The sequence below is a fragment of the Plasmodium cynomolgi genome, chromosome 7 (assembly GCF_000321355.1).
Source record: "Plasmodium cynomolgi strain B DNA, chromosome 7, whole genome shotgun sequence".
Taxonomy (NCBI): Eukaryota; Apicomplexa; class Aconoidasida; order Haemosporida; family Plasmodiidae; genus Plasmodium; species Plasmodium cynomolgi.
In genome coordinates this window covers 985850-1000252 of record NC_020400.1, presented here as the reverse complement: position 1 = coordinate 1000252, position 14403 = coordinate 985850, and the positions used below count along the sequence as shown (strand labels likewise).

General features: G+C 46.9%; 4 protein-coding genes across 4 annotated transcripts; all 4 read right to left on the bottom strand.

Annotated features, from left to right (window-relative positions):
• Window positions 1-234: 234 nt before the first annotated feature.
• PCYB_073250 (hypothetical protein) lies at window positions 235-1375 on the bottom strand (the record flags this gene model as incomplete). The annotated part of the gene is made up of 6 exons (XM_004221722.1): window positions 235-283; window positions 407-513; window positions 683-721; window positions 857-922; window positions 1097-1146; window positions 1282-1375. 6 exons carry the CDS (start codon window positions 1373-1375, stop codon window positions 235-237), a joined length of 405 nt encoding a protein of 134 aa, XP_004221770.1.
• A 944-nt stretch (window positions 1376-2319) lies between these two features.
• Window positions 2320-3033, bottom strand: PCYB_073240 (telomeric repeat binding factor 1; the record flags this gene model as incomplete). Its single annotated transcript, XM_004221721.1, has 2 exons — window positions 2320-2492; window positions 2949-3033. 2 exons carry the CDS (start codon window positions 3031-3033, stop codon window positions 2320-2322), a joined length of 258 nt encoding a protein of 85 aa, XP_004221769.1.
• An 860-nt stretch (window positions 3034-3893) lies between these two features.
• PCYB_073230 (splicesome-associated protein) lies at window positions 3894-5815 on the bottom strand (the record flags this gene model as incomplete). Its single annotated transcript, XM_004221720.1, has 2 exons — window positions 3894-4354; window positions 4390-5815. The coding sequence occupies 2 exons, from the start codon at window positions 5813-5815 to the stop codon at window positions 3894-3896; spliced, it is 1887 nt and encodes a 628-aa protein (XP_004221768.1).
• A 1524-nt stretch (window positions 5816-7339) lies between these two features.
• PCYB_073220 (hypothetical protein) lies at window positions 7340-13634 on the bottom strand (the record flags this gene model as incomplete). The annotated part of the gene is made up of 2 exons (XM_004221719.1): window positions 7340-11344; window positions 11625-13634. 2 exons carry the CDS (start codon window positions 13632-13634, stop codon window positions 7340-7342), a joined length of 6015 nt encoding a protein of 2004 aa, XP_004221767.1.
• Window positions 13635-14403: the final 769 nt, after the last annotated feature.

The following is a 14403-nucleotide window of genomic DNA, read 5'->3' as shown; positions in this document are numbered from 1 at the left end:
CTGGAGGGGGAGATCGCCTTGTCTCTCAGCATGAAGTTAAAGAGTTCCTACAAAATGGCAAGCAACACGAAAGGGGGGTCACCAAATGGGCGGACATCTGAACGTCTCTTCCCGCGTAGGTAGGTGCACATAGGGAGGAGGCACTTGTCCCATTTATGCATTCGCCGTTATGAACACACCGGACGTTATGAACACATCACTCTCCTTTCCACATCACCCTCTTTGGGGGTCGCACTAACCAGCCCGAGGCCCCTCTTCCGGAAGCTCCTCTGTATGTAAAAATCTGCAAAAGGGAGAAAAGGGAGAGTAGCACAGATAGCCAAGTAGATACGTAGGTACGTGTGGATATACACATTTGCGACCACTGCAATGGAGGGGGGGTCACCAACAAAAAATGCGTATTCACCCAACTCTCCATGTGTAACTGTCCTTTATGTTGTTACCTAATAAACACGCACAGCTCCGGCAGTGTAAGTCTTTCCCGTTATATAAGTACAGCCGTTTTGTACCAATCTGTGGAGAAAGAGAGGGGACACGTGAGAGGGGACATGTGAAAGGGGACATGTGAGAGCGGTGCATGTATCATTGAACTGGTGTAGCGGTGAAATGGGTGTAGCGGTGAAATAGGTGTAACGGTGAAAGAGAGAAAAAAAAAAATCGCCATTAAAGCATTTCTCCCCACCTTTAACATTCCGATTAGTTCACCTCGCTGTGTTAAGCACTGATGAGGAAAAAAACGAGCAGGGCATGTTGGACAGGACAGTATCCTTTCCCTTGAGTAACCTCACTCCTGTTAAAGCTCACTAAATTGGAGGTACGGAACACACACTCAAATGGTACACGTATTTGCAGTTACGTATAGAGTGTTGTCCTGGTCCGCGACGTTGTCTAGAGTTGTTAAAATGCCCGACAGGTGCTGCTCCTTAAAGGGGTGCATCAAAATAGGGGGAGCATCAAAATAAGGGGATGATGCAAACGGGGTGGCCTCTCCCCCGACGCGACTTTCACTCTTTTGCGAGTCGCCAAGTTTCTGGAGAAGTCCCTTTTGGAGAAGTCCCTTTTGGAGAAGCCCCTCTTGGCGGTAGCTGCTCCCTACCGCGCTAGACAGGAGTCCCATTTCGTCTACATCCCTTTGGAGCTTCCGAACTGGGAAAAAAAAAAAATAAAACAAAATGAGGGAAGCAAAATGGGGGAAGCAAAACGAGGGAAGCAAAACGAGGGAAGCAAAATAAAGCTGCACAAAACGATGCCGTCTCGCGAGAGACACTTTGCGTGCTGTACAAGAATGGAGGTCGGAGCTCCTCAGGAGAAGCAAGTCACCCCTTGAGTGTTTCTTTATCTCCAGATTGTGCATTTTTTCGGAGGGGGTATTCATTTCTGTGGTTCGCTGGTCGGTTAAGGAGTTGGCGCAGTTTTTCCGCTTTGCGTTTGAAAAAATGTAAAAGAAAACGTGCAAAGGTAGAGAGGGAAAAAAAAAAAAACTAGCAATACGCAAAAGGGGGAAATTTCCACCCAGTTTTCCACCGCGAGGGAAAAAGAATAGCATCAGTAGTTATGCTAGTCCCATGCAACCATTTGATAATTTTTGTTCCCTCCTTTTTTCCGTTTTGTACAAATGCAAAGGTGACAAGGGGGGGAAGCCACACGTAAAAGGACACCATGATTGGTTGCGAGGGGGGTATCCACACGGAAAAGGACACCATGATTTCGTTGCGAGGGGGGTATCCACACGGAAAAGGACACCATGGTTTCGTTGCGAGGGGGGTATCCACATGTACATGTAAAAGTGAAAGGTGTAGCCTCACTGCTGTGTCAATTTTGTGCAGAAGGCCACTCTGCCATCACCAACTCAGTCCTTCTCTATGATAAATACTTTTTTGAAATTCCTGTACTTATCTTTTAAGCTCACGTTTGTTCTGTAGCAACAAATGGGGGGAGAAAGTCGAATGCGGCGAAGGAGTGGGACGCCGCGAAGGAGTCGGACACCGCGAAGGAGTCGGATGGAGTGGAGGCTTCTCCGCCTGGGATGGAGAAAGCACTGTTCATCGTTGCGCCCACTCCAGAATACTCTCCTTTGCGAGAACCTGCTCTCCGAAAAGGAGTAAGCCTCCATAATTTGGCGCCAATTGGATACTCCGTATTCCTATCGGGGAGGGGGAGAGAAGTGACAGCATAGTGGTGCCAACGTGTGCACACAGAAAAAACGTGTGTGTCTAAACGCCCATATGGACGTTTGCGACGGGAGGAGCTGCTGCAGTGGTTGAAAGTGGGACCCCTGCCTCTTCCTCATGTTCATCCGATGTGTATTTCGTCGTTTATTTAGTCGTTTATTTCGTCGTTCATTTCGTCGTTTATTTCGTCGTCCATTTCGTCGTTTATTTCACCGCCCATCCCGCCGCTCATCCCGCTGGCCACTCCTCTCCTACGTTTATCCCGTCGATCAGACGCTCCGTCTCCCCCTTGTCCCATTTGACGCGGGTCTTGTATCTCTTCTGCGGAGGCAAATGGAAACGGCACTACTGGATGGTCAGCGTGCGGTGGATCCCCCAGGGGAGAGGAGACAAAACAGTCACAGCGTGGAGGCCCACCCAGGGGAGAGGAGACAAAACAGTCACTGTATGGAGGCCCACCCAGGGGAGAGGAGACAAAACAGTCACTGTATGGAGGACCCCCCCCACCAAAAGGGGAGTAGTAATGTTCGCATTACGTGGATCACGCTCCCCCCGGCAAGTACCCTTTTCCCTTCCCTTGACTTGGACTTCTGTTCCATCCCCTGTCTGTCGATCACAACGGGGGAGTTCCTTTCATCTTTGGGAAAAAGTTGAAAAAGAGAGAAATGCGCGAAGGTGAGCTGGCCCCAGAAGGCAGCGGTGACGCATTCAAAGAGGTGAAAAAAAAGAAAAAAAAAAAAAAAAAATGAACCCCTACGCAACTGCTCACTGTCGTACCTATGGCGACGGAATTTTTTATCTTCAGTAGTTTCACGTTTGTCTGGTCGGCTGTGAAGGGGTGCAAAAGGGTGTGTACTTGCATTTGTATTTATGTTTGTATTTTTAGTTATGCTTGTATGTTTGTGTTTGCGTGTGGGGGGGGTCTTCTCCTAAGTGGGCGAAGGCAACATAAGTGACCAGCGCGGCAAGAGTAGCCACAGCAGAGTAGGCCGCCCTGGAGAGTCTACCCATTTTTCCGCAGAGGACCCCTCGAGAAAAGTGTCAACAAAAGGGGGGGGGAGGGGGAGGCTGTTCCCTCCTGTAGCCAGCTGCTTAGGACGGCTGAGTTTTAACCCCCTTGAAAAAGTGTATCCTTAAAGGGCAAATATTTCATGTGCAAAGAAAAAGTATGACTTGTTCATGTAAAGTTTGGCGTTGTTTAATGTACACTCATGTACCCGCACGAATGGGTAGAAGTAAACACCTATGGAGGGTGGCGTCACTCCTAGTAGGGGACCCAGCCGACCCACGCGCGCTGAACGGACGCACACTCCTACACAGGGACAACGTCAAGTCGCCGCTTCCAACGGAAGGATGCTCAAACGTGGTTATCACACAGAGGTATACACCCCTCACATGTACGTACGGACGAAAGACGCGTCATCGCCAGTGTGCACACAAAATGAACGCAACAAGGTTAACGTCAAATGGGGCTCTTTATCGGTAAAAGGAGGGCGCAAACAAACAGCTCGCCTTCTCCAATGTGGGGTTATACTTTGTCCAAAAAAAAAACGAAAAAGGAAAAAAAAAAAAGAAAAAGAAAAAAGAAAAAAAGGTACCTCCCACGCTGGCCTCTGATATGCGCAAAAAAAGGTACCTCCCTCGCTGGCCTCTGATATGCGCAAAAAAAGGGCAACTCTGCGCAAATGTGAGCACAAGTGAGCGATGGGCCGCGACCCGCCGCTAGAGCAGCCCCTGGCGCTTCAAATCGTCGTAGGCCTTCATATTCATGACGTTCCCCTTGGAGTCCTCGCACTCGACCTCCTGGTCTGGCTTGAAGACGTGCATCTGCGTCTGCTTCTTCAGGCGCTCGTACAGGTTGAGCGCGTCGTCTATCTTGGTGATCTCCTTAAAGTGCAGCGTGTTGGGGATGTTCAGGCATTTCATGCCGAAGGAGTGCCTCCACTCGTAGAAGTGTTTCTCAAACTGGGCTCTGCCAAAGTAGGAATAGTTACCGCAAATTTCGCATGTATACTCCTTAGACAGACCGTGCAACTTGTAAAGCCAGTAAGGTATGGGCTTATTGTCATGTCCTAGTGGCAGATTCAAGGGGTTATAAATGGGTTTCTCATCCTCATCTTCGTCCTCCTCATCTGCCTCGTCTTCTTCATCCGCTTCATCCGCTCCATCCGCTCCACCTGATCCTTTTCCTTTTTTTTTTTTTTGCCATCCCCTTCACCGTTTATACTATCCCCGTCGGAGTCATCTGTGGAGAAGTCATCATCCTCAGAGGAAGGACCAAAAGTGTGCGAATTGTACATATGAGGAAAGTCATTTCTCTCATCATATTCTTCCGTGTTGTACAATCCAGCACGATCACGTAAACTTAAAAAATTTTTATTTCTTTTCTCCGATTCCATTTTTTTTTGTAATTCATCTACACTGAATGCCTGCTTCCTCTGTATCTTCTGAATCGTCTTCTGGAATATTTTATTTAAAACATTTTTATATAACTCGATGAGATATTCACATTTGGCTAGCTCTTTATCTTCCCTTTCGATCTGTCTCTTGAAATCTTCAATTTCCTCCACGGTGTGTGCTTTCTTCATGTATTTTTTCAAGTCCTCATCGTAGTGTTTGCTATTTTTATACGAGTTGAATGTACCCTCTGATGCGTATAGCTTATCATTAACGTTACAGTATAGGTCCAAATCGTATGTGTATTTTTCCCACTGCTTAATCTCCTTCTCTTTAAATTTATTTTCAAAATTCTGTTCATATTGTGTGTGCATTTTTTGACAATCCACCAGGACATTTACCTTTGAGAAGAAGTTCACCAAATAGGCCAAAACATTTTGTACATATTTTTTATATTCTTCATTTCGATATTTGCAATACCTTGGGATGTAATAGAAGCGAGTGAAGTTATGAAGATACGTTACTAAATCCATTTCTTTGAATTCCCCTTCGTTGTTTCTTCCTCCCTCTTTTGAGGAATTTTTTCCCTTTTCCTTCTCTGTACTGCTTCTTTTCTTTTGGCTAGCCATTTCCTTCTTTCGATATACACTCATCCTAAAATGCTTAACCTTTTTTATATTTACAAAATCGTCGTAAAACTTATGCATATCTACGTATTTGCCTTTTCTCTCCACCGGGGAGAAGCACTCCTTCAGGTTATTGTTCTTCAGAGCTTCATACTTGTACGCTTTGTAGTTTCTAATTTCGATTTTTTTTATGTTCGTTTTTTTGTGGTAGTCTCGGATGTACTTAACTCGTTCGTAGTAGTTCTTCCACAAGTCGTTGCCTTCCTCGTCATTTTCGCCTTCCCCTTCGCCTTCTTCATTTTCGCCTTCTTCATTTTCGCCTTCCTCTTTCCCTTCCCCTTTCCCTTTCCCTTTCTCTGCCGCTTCGTTCGCCCTCCCCGAAATGAACAACATTTCCTCCTTCTTCAAGTTGTCCTCATCTTTGTAATACTGCAGGAGGAGCCTTGACTTTGTCTGAATTTTCTCCACTAGATAACTGATGGAGTAGTCATACCGAATGCTTCTCCTCCTCTTTTTCTTCTTCCTCCTTACCTTCTCTTCGATCAGATCTGCTATTGCCTTCTCCATCATCTCGATTTCTTCGTGCATGTACCGGATCTGCTCCATTAGGAACTGCGCCATGGTGAGGCGTTTGCGAGGGTGTGGCAGTTATGAAGGTGGGGGCGGTGGGGATAGCACTAACAGAGCGTACAGCACCGACAGTGGGCACAACGCCGATAGTGGGCACAACGCCGACAGCGGGGACGACGAGCAGATTTCCAAGCCGTCCTGGGAAGAGGAAGCCTTCTACGCTTTGCCCAGCCAAAATGGGCAACTCACAGGAGGGTGTTTTTTTGCGTGCCTCCCCTTAGAGGCTCTCTCTCCCTTCACGCGTTGGAGCAGCTGGGCAGCTGGGCAGCGCAAAAGTGGGGTGCCTCTTTTGAGACTCCTTCAAAATCCTCCTTTGCCTGAGAAGCGGGTTCAAAACGCAGAGTGGTCCAAAAAAAAAAAAGGACGCCCTCACCTACCCCCTCTCCAGCAATACGCTCGTTGGATAAACACAAAATGTGAACGTACACGCTCCGCTTGGACGTGAGAGAGGGAGCCCCTGTCCTCTTGCAGTATGTGTTTTCTCATAAGGAAGGATCCTCTCTCTCAATCGACCGCCCATGCACCCCAACTATACCCCAGCTGTTCTGAGATTTTCGCCTCTTTGGCTTTTTTTCGAATTTGCGCGCTTCTAATTGTCGCCTTCTACTGCTCTTGAGCGCTAGAGCTTCTACCCCTGAGGGCTCCAAGTTGAAAATAACGGGATAAGGAAAAAAAAAAAGAAAAAGAAAGGAAAAAATAAGAAGGAAAAAGAAGAAAAAAGAAGAAAAAGGAAGAAAAAAGAAGAAAAAAAACTCCAATCCGCCTTGGCAATGTCGCGAAAAACGTTTTACCAACGTGGCACCGTCAGCCTAGCGAAAAAACGGGAGGTACGTTCACGTATGCATAATTAACCATATTTATTTTTTTTCTTTTTTCCCCCTTTTTTTTGCACTTTCAGTAGGAAATAAAAATTTCGTTATCGGGATTATTTGATTATTATTATTTTATTCTCCCCTTGGAGAAGGTACGTTAATGTCACCCTGATGGGGCTTGCACAAAAAAGGAGCATAACCCCGCGGGGTGATCGATCGACCAACCGGGGAGGAGGGGGGCTCTGCCAACTGACTGACCCAATTGACTGACCCAACTGACATCGCCACGTTACATGTACAACACCCCCACGGCGTATGACGCAGCGTACGACGCAGCATACAACTCAGCCTACAACGCAGTGAACTCTTTCTTCGCGTTCTCCACATGTCCGGCGCGACGCCCCTCGTAGGCTACAAACCGTTGGTGGGAATCAACATCCGTGCGCGACCCACCGGGCTTTTGTGAGAAGTGTAAAATGGCGAAGCCGATGGAACGGCGGAATGAAAAGGGGCGAAGAAAAAAATCGAAAAATAAGTGGAAAAACAATAGCAATAGCAACAGGCGCAGTAGTAGCGGCGCAGTAATAGCGGCGCAGACAGAGCATGCGGTTAACCAAGTTCGCACCGCCTACGGACCAACCAGCTCACACCGCCGACGGACCAACCAGCTCGCACCGCCTACAGACCAACCAGCTCACACCGCCTACACGACCAAGTGCTCGCTCATCTTCTTCTTTATCCTGTCCAGCTGGTTGAAGGACTTATTCAAATTTTTATTTATAAGGTCAAGGATGTAAGCATCTTTCGAGTTGGGGGCACGTCGTTTCTCTCCCCCCGCCACAGCCTTCGAATGGCTCTCCTGTCCACCCACCTTTACTCCCTCAGGGTACACACAGGAGCCAACCGTACTGTTGTGCAGATTTTTGAGGAGCGCCTTTTTTTCTATACCGTTTAGATCAAAGCTACCTTTTCTCGTTAAATTATATTCGATGATTTCTTTTATGGACTTAATAGCATTGTCGTCTCGGTGACTCCCCTTCTGGGTACACACCCCTTCTTCCTTCTTCCTGACACCGTTTGTATCTCCCCTTGGTGACTGCACCTTACTGCTTGAACTGCGAATTGTACATATTTTTCTCCCCTGACTACGTTGATCATCCCCCTTGATCGGAATAACATAATCCTCATATGTTGATATAATTTTTTCGATATATTTTTTTTTGTAATTTACGTTGTCTATGTGGTTAACCTTGTTTGCTCCTCCAAGGGTGATTACCGAGTCTGTTACTTTTTCCCTCCCATGCACGTGATCGGAATTTGAACCCACGTGTGTAGATCTCCTTCCCGTATTGGTCTCCGACTTACCACCTCTCAACGTTGTCACGGATTCGTTTCTCCAACTTGTGACGGATGCGTTTTCACCTTCCCCTGCATGCGTTATCTTCGACTCACCAGATTTGCCCTCACTCGAACTGCTATTCGTCCCCTCGGCTAGGTTTGCCTTTCCTTTCCCTTTTTCACTTCTCGGAAGGTTCACCCAATAATTGGGCAAGGTAGCCTGACCCTTCTTCCTTGACCCCATCTGCGCATTATGAAAGTACTCCTTCTTTAACACCTCGCTCGTGTCGTAGTTGTTTTTTGTCCTTCTGAGGAGATTCCCCTTAGGGTTATTTGCACTATGGTTACCACCTCCTTCAGGGAGGTCTCTTGGACCATTTTTCTTGCTGCAACTGGTTGTGGACACCTCCCGTTCGCATCTTTGACTCTGCAAATCGGGGCGTGCTTCCGATGGGTTGCATTCCCCGTTGGGGGGCTTCCCAGCGTGGTTCACCTCAGCGTGGTGGTCCCCCGCGTGGCGAGTCCCTTTCGTGGTCGCGCCCTTTTTATCCCTCTCGCACTTCACCTTTTGGCTGCTCCTCACAGTGCCACCAGCATGGATCGCTTCTCCACTGCATATCGTCGTGCTACTCTTTTTGTTCAACGCACTAAGAGGTTGTCTTGGCTTTATTTCATGATTACTGGACTGTGCAGAGCTAGACGGGGCATTCACCCCCACAAGGCCATTCCTACTTCCCTGCGCACCATTCCCCCCAACAGTTCGACGTCTCCACACGCTCCATTTCGCCTTTTCATGTAGATGTGTATCTTTTGAGCTCTTTACAAGACTGCTCGTGGTGGCATCACTATGTTCCTTCTTCTTCGGCGCGCGCGCGAGGAGGGCTGCGCCGATCGGGTTCGAGTAGAACTTCAGCAGGCGGCTTCGATCGGAGAGATCATTTCGGTCGCTTCGTTCATTTCGGTCGCTTCGCTCATTTCGATCGTTTCGATCGCTTGGACCACTTCGATCTCTTGGACCACTTCTCCCCATTTGATCCGTTCGCTCCGTTTGGCCGCCCCCTCCTCGTGAAGCTGCTCGCTCGACGCGCGACTTCCCCCTTTCGAGGTGACACGAGTGGGAACACGTATGCTCGCTGGCGAGTCCGCTTCGGCCACTTCGGCCACTTCGGCCGCTTCGGCTGCTCCGACTGGTTCTAAGCACCCCGCCATTGCCAAAATGAAACGCACTAAAGGAGCTCAATTGAGGGGACGACCTACTGTACGAGTTTCTTCTTTGAAGGTCTTGCAGGACCAATCCACCCTTTTTCAGCCAATCCGACTTACCATGTAGAAGAGCAGTCTTTTTGTTTTCACGACTACCATCCGCCGCTAACTTCGCGTAGTTTCTTTTCGAAAAAAATTCTTCTAATTTTCTCCCCACATGGTAATTACCACTTTGATTATCCTGCCTTGTCATGTCTGGACAAACGGGGGAACATCCCTGCTCTCCTTTCTTCACTGTGCTCGCTGAGGAGGAGAGATTCCCAACGGGTCTCCTACTAATTATGCTGCCAAAAATGTCATTTTTTTGTTCCAGCATGTTTATCGCACCTAACTGATCTAGCTCGACGAGCGCATCCAGCTCGCCCATCTCATCCAAATGACCACCCACCACGGAGGAGTCCCTTTTGGTTGTCCCCCTTCTCCCCAAATTGCTCATTCTTTCCTTATTGTACAATATATTAACAGTTTTATTGCTGTGCTTCAATTTTTGTATCTCCTGATGGTTCCTCATCAAGGTGTCGATAAAAAAACCATTGCAGTTTTTTATGTACTCCTTTAACTTCTTATTCTCCTCATAAACTCTGTATGCCTTATTGCTGTTGCTCAGTTCCACAAAATCGAGATAGTCATTGAAGCCAATGGTGTATTTACGTATGATATGTTCCAGTATCTCCATTCTTTTGTTTTTCTCCTTCTTTCTCTCTACCCATTTCAACATATTGACCAGGTGAGGTTTTAACCTCTGTGATATTTCGCATGAGTCGGGTAGACATGCCTCTGAAATTTTATGGATAGATCGTTTTACCGCTTCTTCATCTTCATGTTGGTCCCATCCCCCATTGGGTACTTTACTGCCCTCTTTGTATGGGGTTCCCTCCCTACTAGCGGCGCTACGCACTATGTGAGGAGAGTGTCTGTGAGGAGAGTGTCTGTGAGGAGACTGCCTATAAGGAGACTGTCCAGCTTTCCATTTGGAGGAAGAACCCTGAATGGTGGCATCACTTGGGGAGTTACAAAAAGGGGGTCTTCTTCCATGTGTATATCTACTCTTCACGTCCTTCCTACAGTACACCTTATCGCTATGTTCTCCTTTTCTCTCTGCCAAACCAAGTAGCGAAATGGTAATTTCGTCGTAAATCTGCTGGGAACAAGTTTTGAGATAATTCTTCATGCATTCCTCCACTCCCTTTTTCGTTTCTAAATGGTTGGACACGCTCCCCTTTTGCACCATTTCCAATATGCCCTTAAAATCGGGATGTCTCTCAGAGGAGTCACCCTCACTAGGATCCCAACCACTCACATCACTTGAAGTGAATCGATACTCCAAGAAAATTTTCTGAGAGGAGATATTCAAACTATGACCAAATAATATTTTAAAAAGCATCCCTATTTTGTCTACATAGCTCAAATTATTTGAGTACATTTCTTCAACTGCTTTTCCATCCAAGTGATGTGAATGCTCCTCCTTGCTGTAGTTTTTTACAAAATCAAACTCCTCGTTGTTGTTATTCGAGATATTTAGATGCATCGATCCTTTCTCCTGCATCTGGTAGAGGTACTTAAGGTGTAATATGGTGAATCCTATGTAGGAGTTCTTTTCTTTTTCCTCCTTGGGTTTCGTCACAGGCTTGGCGCTGCTCTTGGCTGTTTGGTCCGTTGCTCCTTTGAGCGGCTCAGTGGGGGGGTGGTGGTTAGAGGCAAGCTTAGTCGCGGACAGGTTGATGACCTTGTTAGCGGCCTTCCTGTTAGCGGCATTCGCGTTAGCGGCATTCCAGTTAGCGGTCTTCCTGTTAGCGGCATTCCCGTTAGCGGCATTCCCGTAAGCAGCCATCCCGTTGGTAACCTTCCCATGAGCAGCCTTCCCGTTGATAACCTCCCCGTGAGCGGCCTTCCCGTTGATAACCTCCCCGTGAGCGGCCTTCCCGCTGGGAGTTTTCCCCTTAGCAGCCCCAACCTTAGCGACCGTCCCGCTGATTCCCCTGCCCTGGGTACTCATTTTCTCTTTAGTTAGCTTTGCACTCGTCTCTCTGCTCTTCGTCCCCTTCGCATCTCGCTCCACCCCCTTCTGGGGCGCCTCCTCGACGCCGTAGAAACTTAGCCTGTAAAACTGGCGCGGAGAATGAAGGAGCATATGAGGAAGGTTCGCATGCACAGAGGCGCTAACCTCATATGAGGACATAGCACGTAGGGTCTACTACACAGGTATGCCTCACACAGGTGCCGCCCATCCGTCACACTTAAGCAGACAAAGCAGAGAAGTGGAGAGGCGGAGGAGCGACTGCCCCAAAGTGGAAGCATTTCAAAAATATAGACACGAACAGAAATGGCAATCATAAAAAAAACATAAAAAGGACGATTATGCAAAAACGAGCATGTGTCATTCTCACCGTTGATGAAGATATTTCGACCCTCCCATTAACCACCTGCGCATCGAACACGAGTTCAAATGTGACATCTGTGTGCGCTATTCTTTTCAGCTCCTCCAGGAGAACCTGCACCTCATCACGATGCAGCATGTTGAAGCTCTCTTTGTCCTTATTATACATTTTAAAAAGCCGATTCTGTGCATTCAAATCTGTGCCATTTTTGCAAAAGGTGAACGAGTGAACAACCATACCCGAGTTGTTAGTCACCACACATTTGACATACTTGTACTTTACGAAGTAAATATTTTTAAATTTTATATTTATTTTCATTTCTACTTTTTGTATTTGTGTCTTTTTATTTTCTAGGATTAGATAGCTGTACAAGTTTGAGTTCCTTTTCTTCTGCAATGATTTCTTCTCGTTACCTTCTTTTTCCGCTCCGTTGGATTCGCCCCTCTGGGTCCCTTTCGAGGGGAGGTGGTCGTGGCTGCAGGTGCTGCGGTAGCTGTCGGTGCTGCCATCACGCTGATTTGGCGATCCGTTCAATTCGACCGATTTGACTGAATCGGCGGTATCATTCATGTCGTCTCCGTTTCCCTCATTGCTTTCGCTTGCGGGGGGAACTCCCCCAAAAGAGGCATTTTTATCCACGACGAGCTCACTATACGTGCTATTATTAGACCGCACACCCACCTGCGCGACATCGTACTTGCCTGAAAAGGCTCCAGCATTAGAACAGCTGCTATTCCACAGATGCGCATTTCCGTTTTGTCTTAATTTGACTACATTGCTACTCCTCACGCGTTCGTCATAGTGGGCATCGTTATTCACACGTACGTCTCCTCTTACGAGGTGATTCGCCTGCCGCTCATGCTGCCGTTCATCCTGCTGTTCATGCTGCTGCTCATCCTCCATCATCTTTTGATGAAAATAGCTTAACTCACTTTTGTGCTTTAAAACTTCATTAAATAAATTCAAATTGTCTTTATACTTGTTCGTCTTTTCCTTGGACATGTTTTTTTTTTCTATTGCAGTTTGTTCCTCCCTTTTTACGTAGACAGCGCGGTCATCCTTGCGTCTGCTGCCTTGACTAGGACGCGTTTCCTTTGTGGTTGTGGGGTCGATGGGTAAGTCTGCTTCTTCGTCCTTCCGTTGGTCTTCATCGCGTTGGTCTCCATCACTTTGTTCGTCACCGCTTCGTTCGTCACCGCTTCGTTCGTCACCGCTTTGTTCGCCATCGCTTCGTTCGCCATCGCTTCGTTCGCCATCGCTTCGTTCGTCACCGCTTCGTTCGTCACCGCTTCGTTCATCACCGCTTCGTTCATCACCACGCTGATCCCCCTCGCTTTGGTCACCCTCAATTTGATCACCCTCAATTTGATCATCATCGCTTTTTTCATGTTCCGCTTCTTTTTCTTCCTCGTCCCTTTCTTCTTCTCCTTCTTCATTACCATCGACGTCGTCACCATCGACTTCTTCTTCTCCCACCTCTTCGTCCTCCTTCCCAAATGCACTTCCGCCCGAAAAACTTAATCCGCTTATCCTGCGTCCAAGCGGCATGTCTCCATTTGACCCTTCCTTGATGCTTCCCTCTTGCCCAGTTTTACCATTTTCATTGCATTCACACTTTCGGCTGTTACTTATGCTTGGCGAATATGAGGCGCATTCCTTCTTGACACTGTTCCCATTCTCCTTTGTTGGGAAAAAAACATCGGAACTGTCTATGCGTGTGGAATTGCTTGAGAGGTTATTATGCGCATGTTGATCGTTTCTCGCCAGCACATTTTGTTCGTCTATCAGCGAACTGTTCACGTGTGACTCACAGTTTGGTAAATTTTCTTTCCCATGGATGGAGTCATGTCCGTGCGACATGTACCACTTTGCAGGCTTCAAATGGTTACCCTCTTCTTCATCAATGAGTTTATTCCTAAAAGGATTGTAACTTTGCTCTGCTTGTTCTAAACAGATATCCGCTATACAACTTTTGTCACTGCACACAGATTTTTTTTTTTTTTTCGCTATTTCGTGCATTTTGGCTAGCTAGTTCATAATTTTCCAAAAAAATTTTTTTTTTTGCTAACTTGTTCATATAATTTTCGTCTTGTGCAGGCAACTTGGGTTTGTCCTCTAACAACGACATTTCGTTATTTCTATTTGGTTTTAGATAATCGGAAAGTTGAGCAAGCTCGGAAAAGGTGAGTCTACCAAGGGGGGACTTTTCCTCAGCAGTTTTGTCTTCCCTGGTTGTTAAGTCTGTATTCATTTTGCCGAGTATAGGATTCTCCTTGGTCAGGTGCACACCACGCAGTAGTGTACACAGAATGCGCTAACGTGTGTATCTGTGTGGAGGGGCTTCTTCCTTTTATGCTTGCCCTTTTTTTTGCATGTCTGTGCCTATTGGGTTGCTTTGCGCCCGTTTATGCTTCTTCACACAAGTGTGTGCGAGGCAAGAGTACAAAAAAAGAAAAAAAAAAAAAAAGCGGGGATTATCCCAAACAGCATATACTTACGTGCACACGTTTATACACCCATTTGGAAATTTCCGCCAATATGAGGTCATATTGTGTGCCAGCTCAATGCACTGAGCAAACATCCCTGTGGGAAGAGCAGAACAAGTTTGTGATTTAAACAAAAACGTTGCCCTTAGAAGGGACGAGACAAATCAAAAGGGGAACATGCCATGCACGTATGACACTTTTGGGACAAAGTTGGTAAGGAAACAAAATGTGACAAGAAAAATTTGCAAAAAACAAAAGCGCGACGTTCGCTTATTTCGCTTCGTGTTGCAGCACTATTTGCG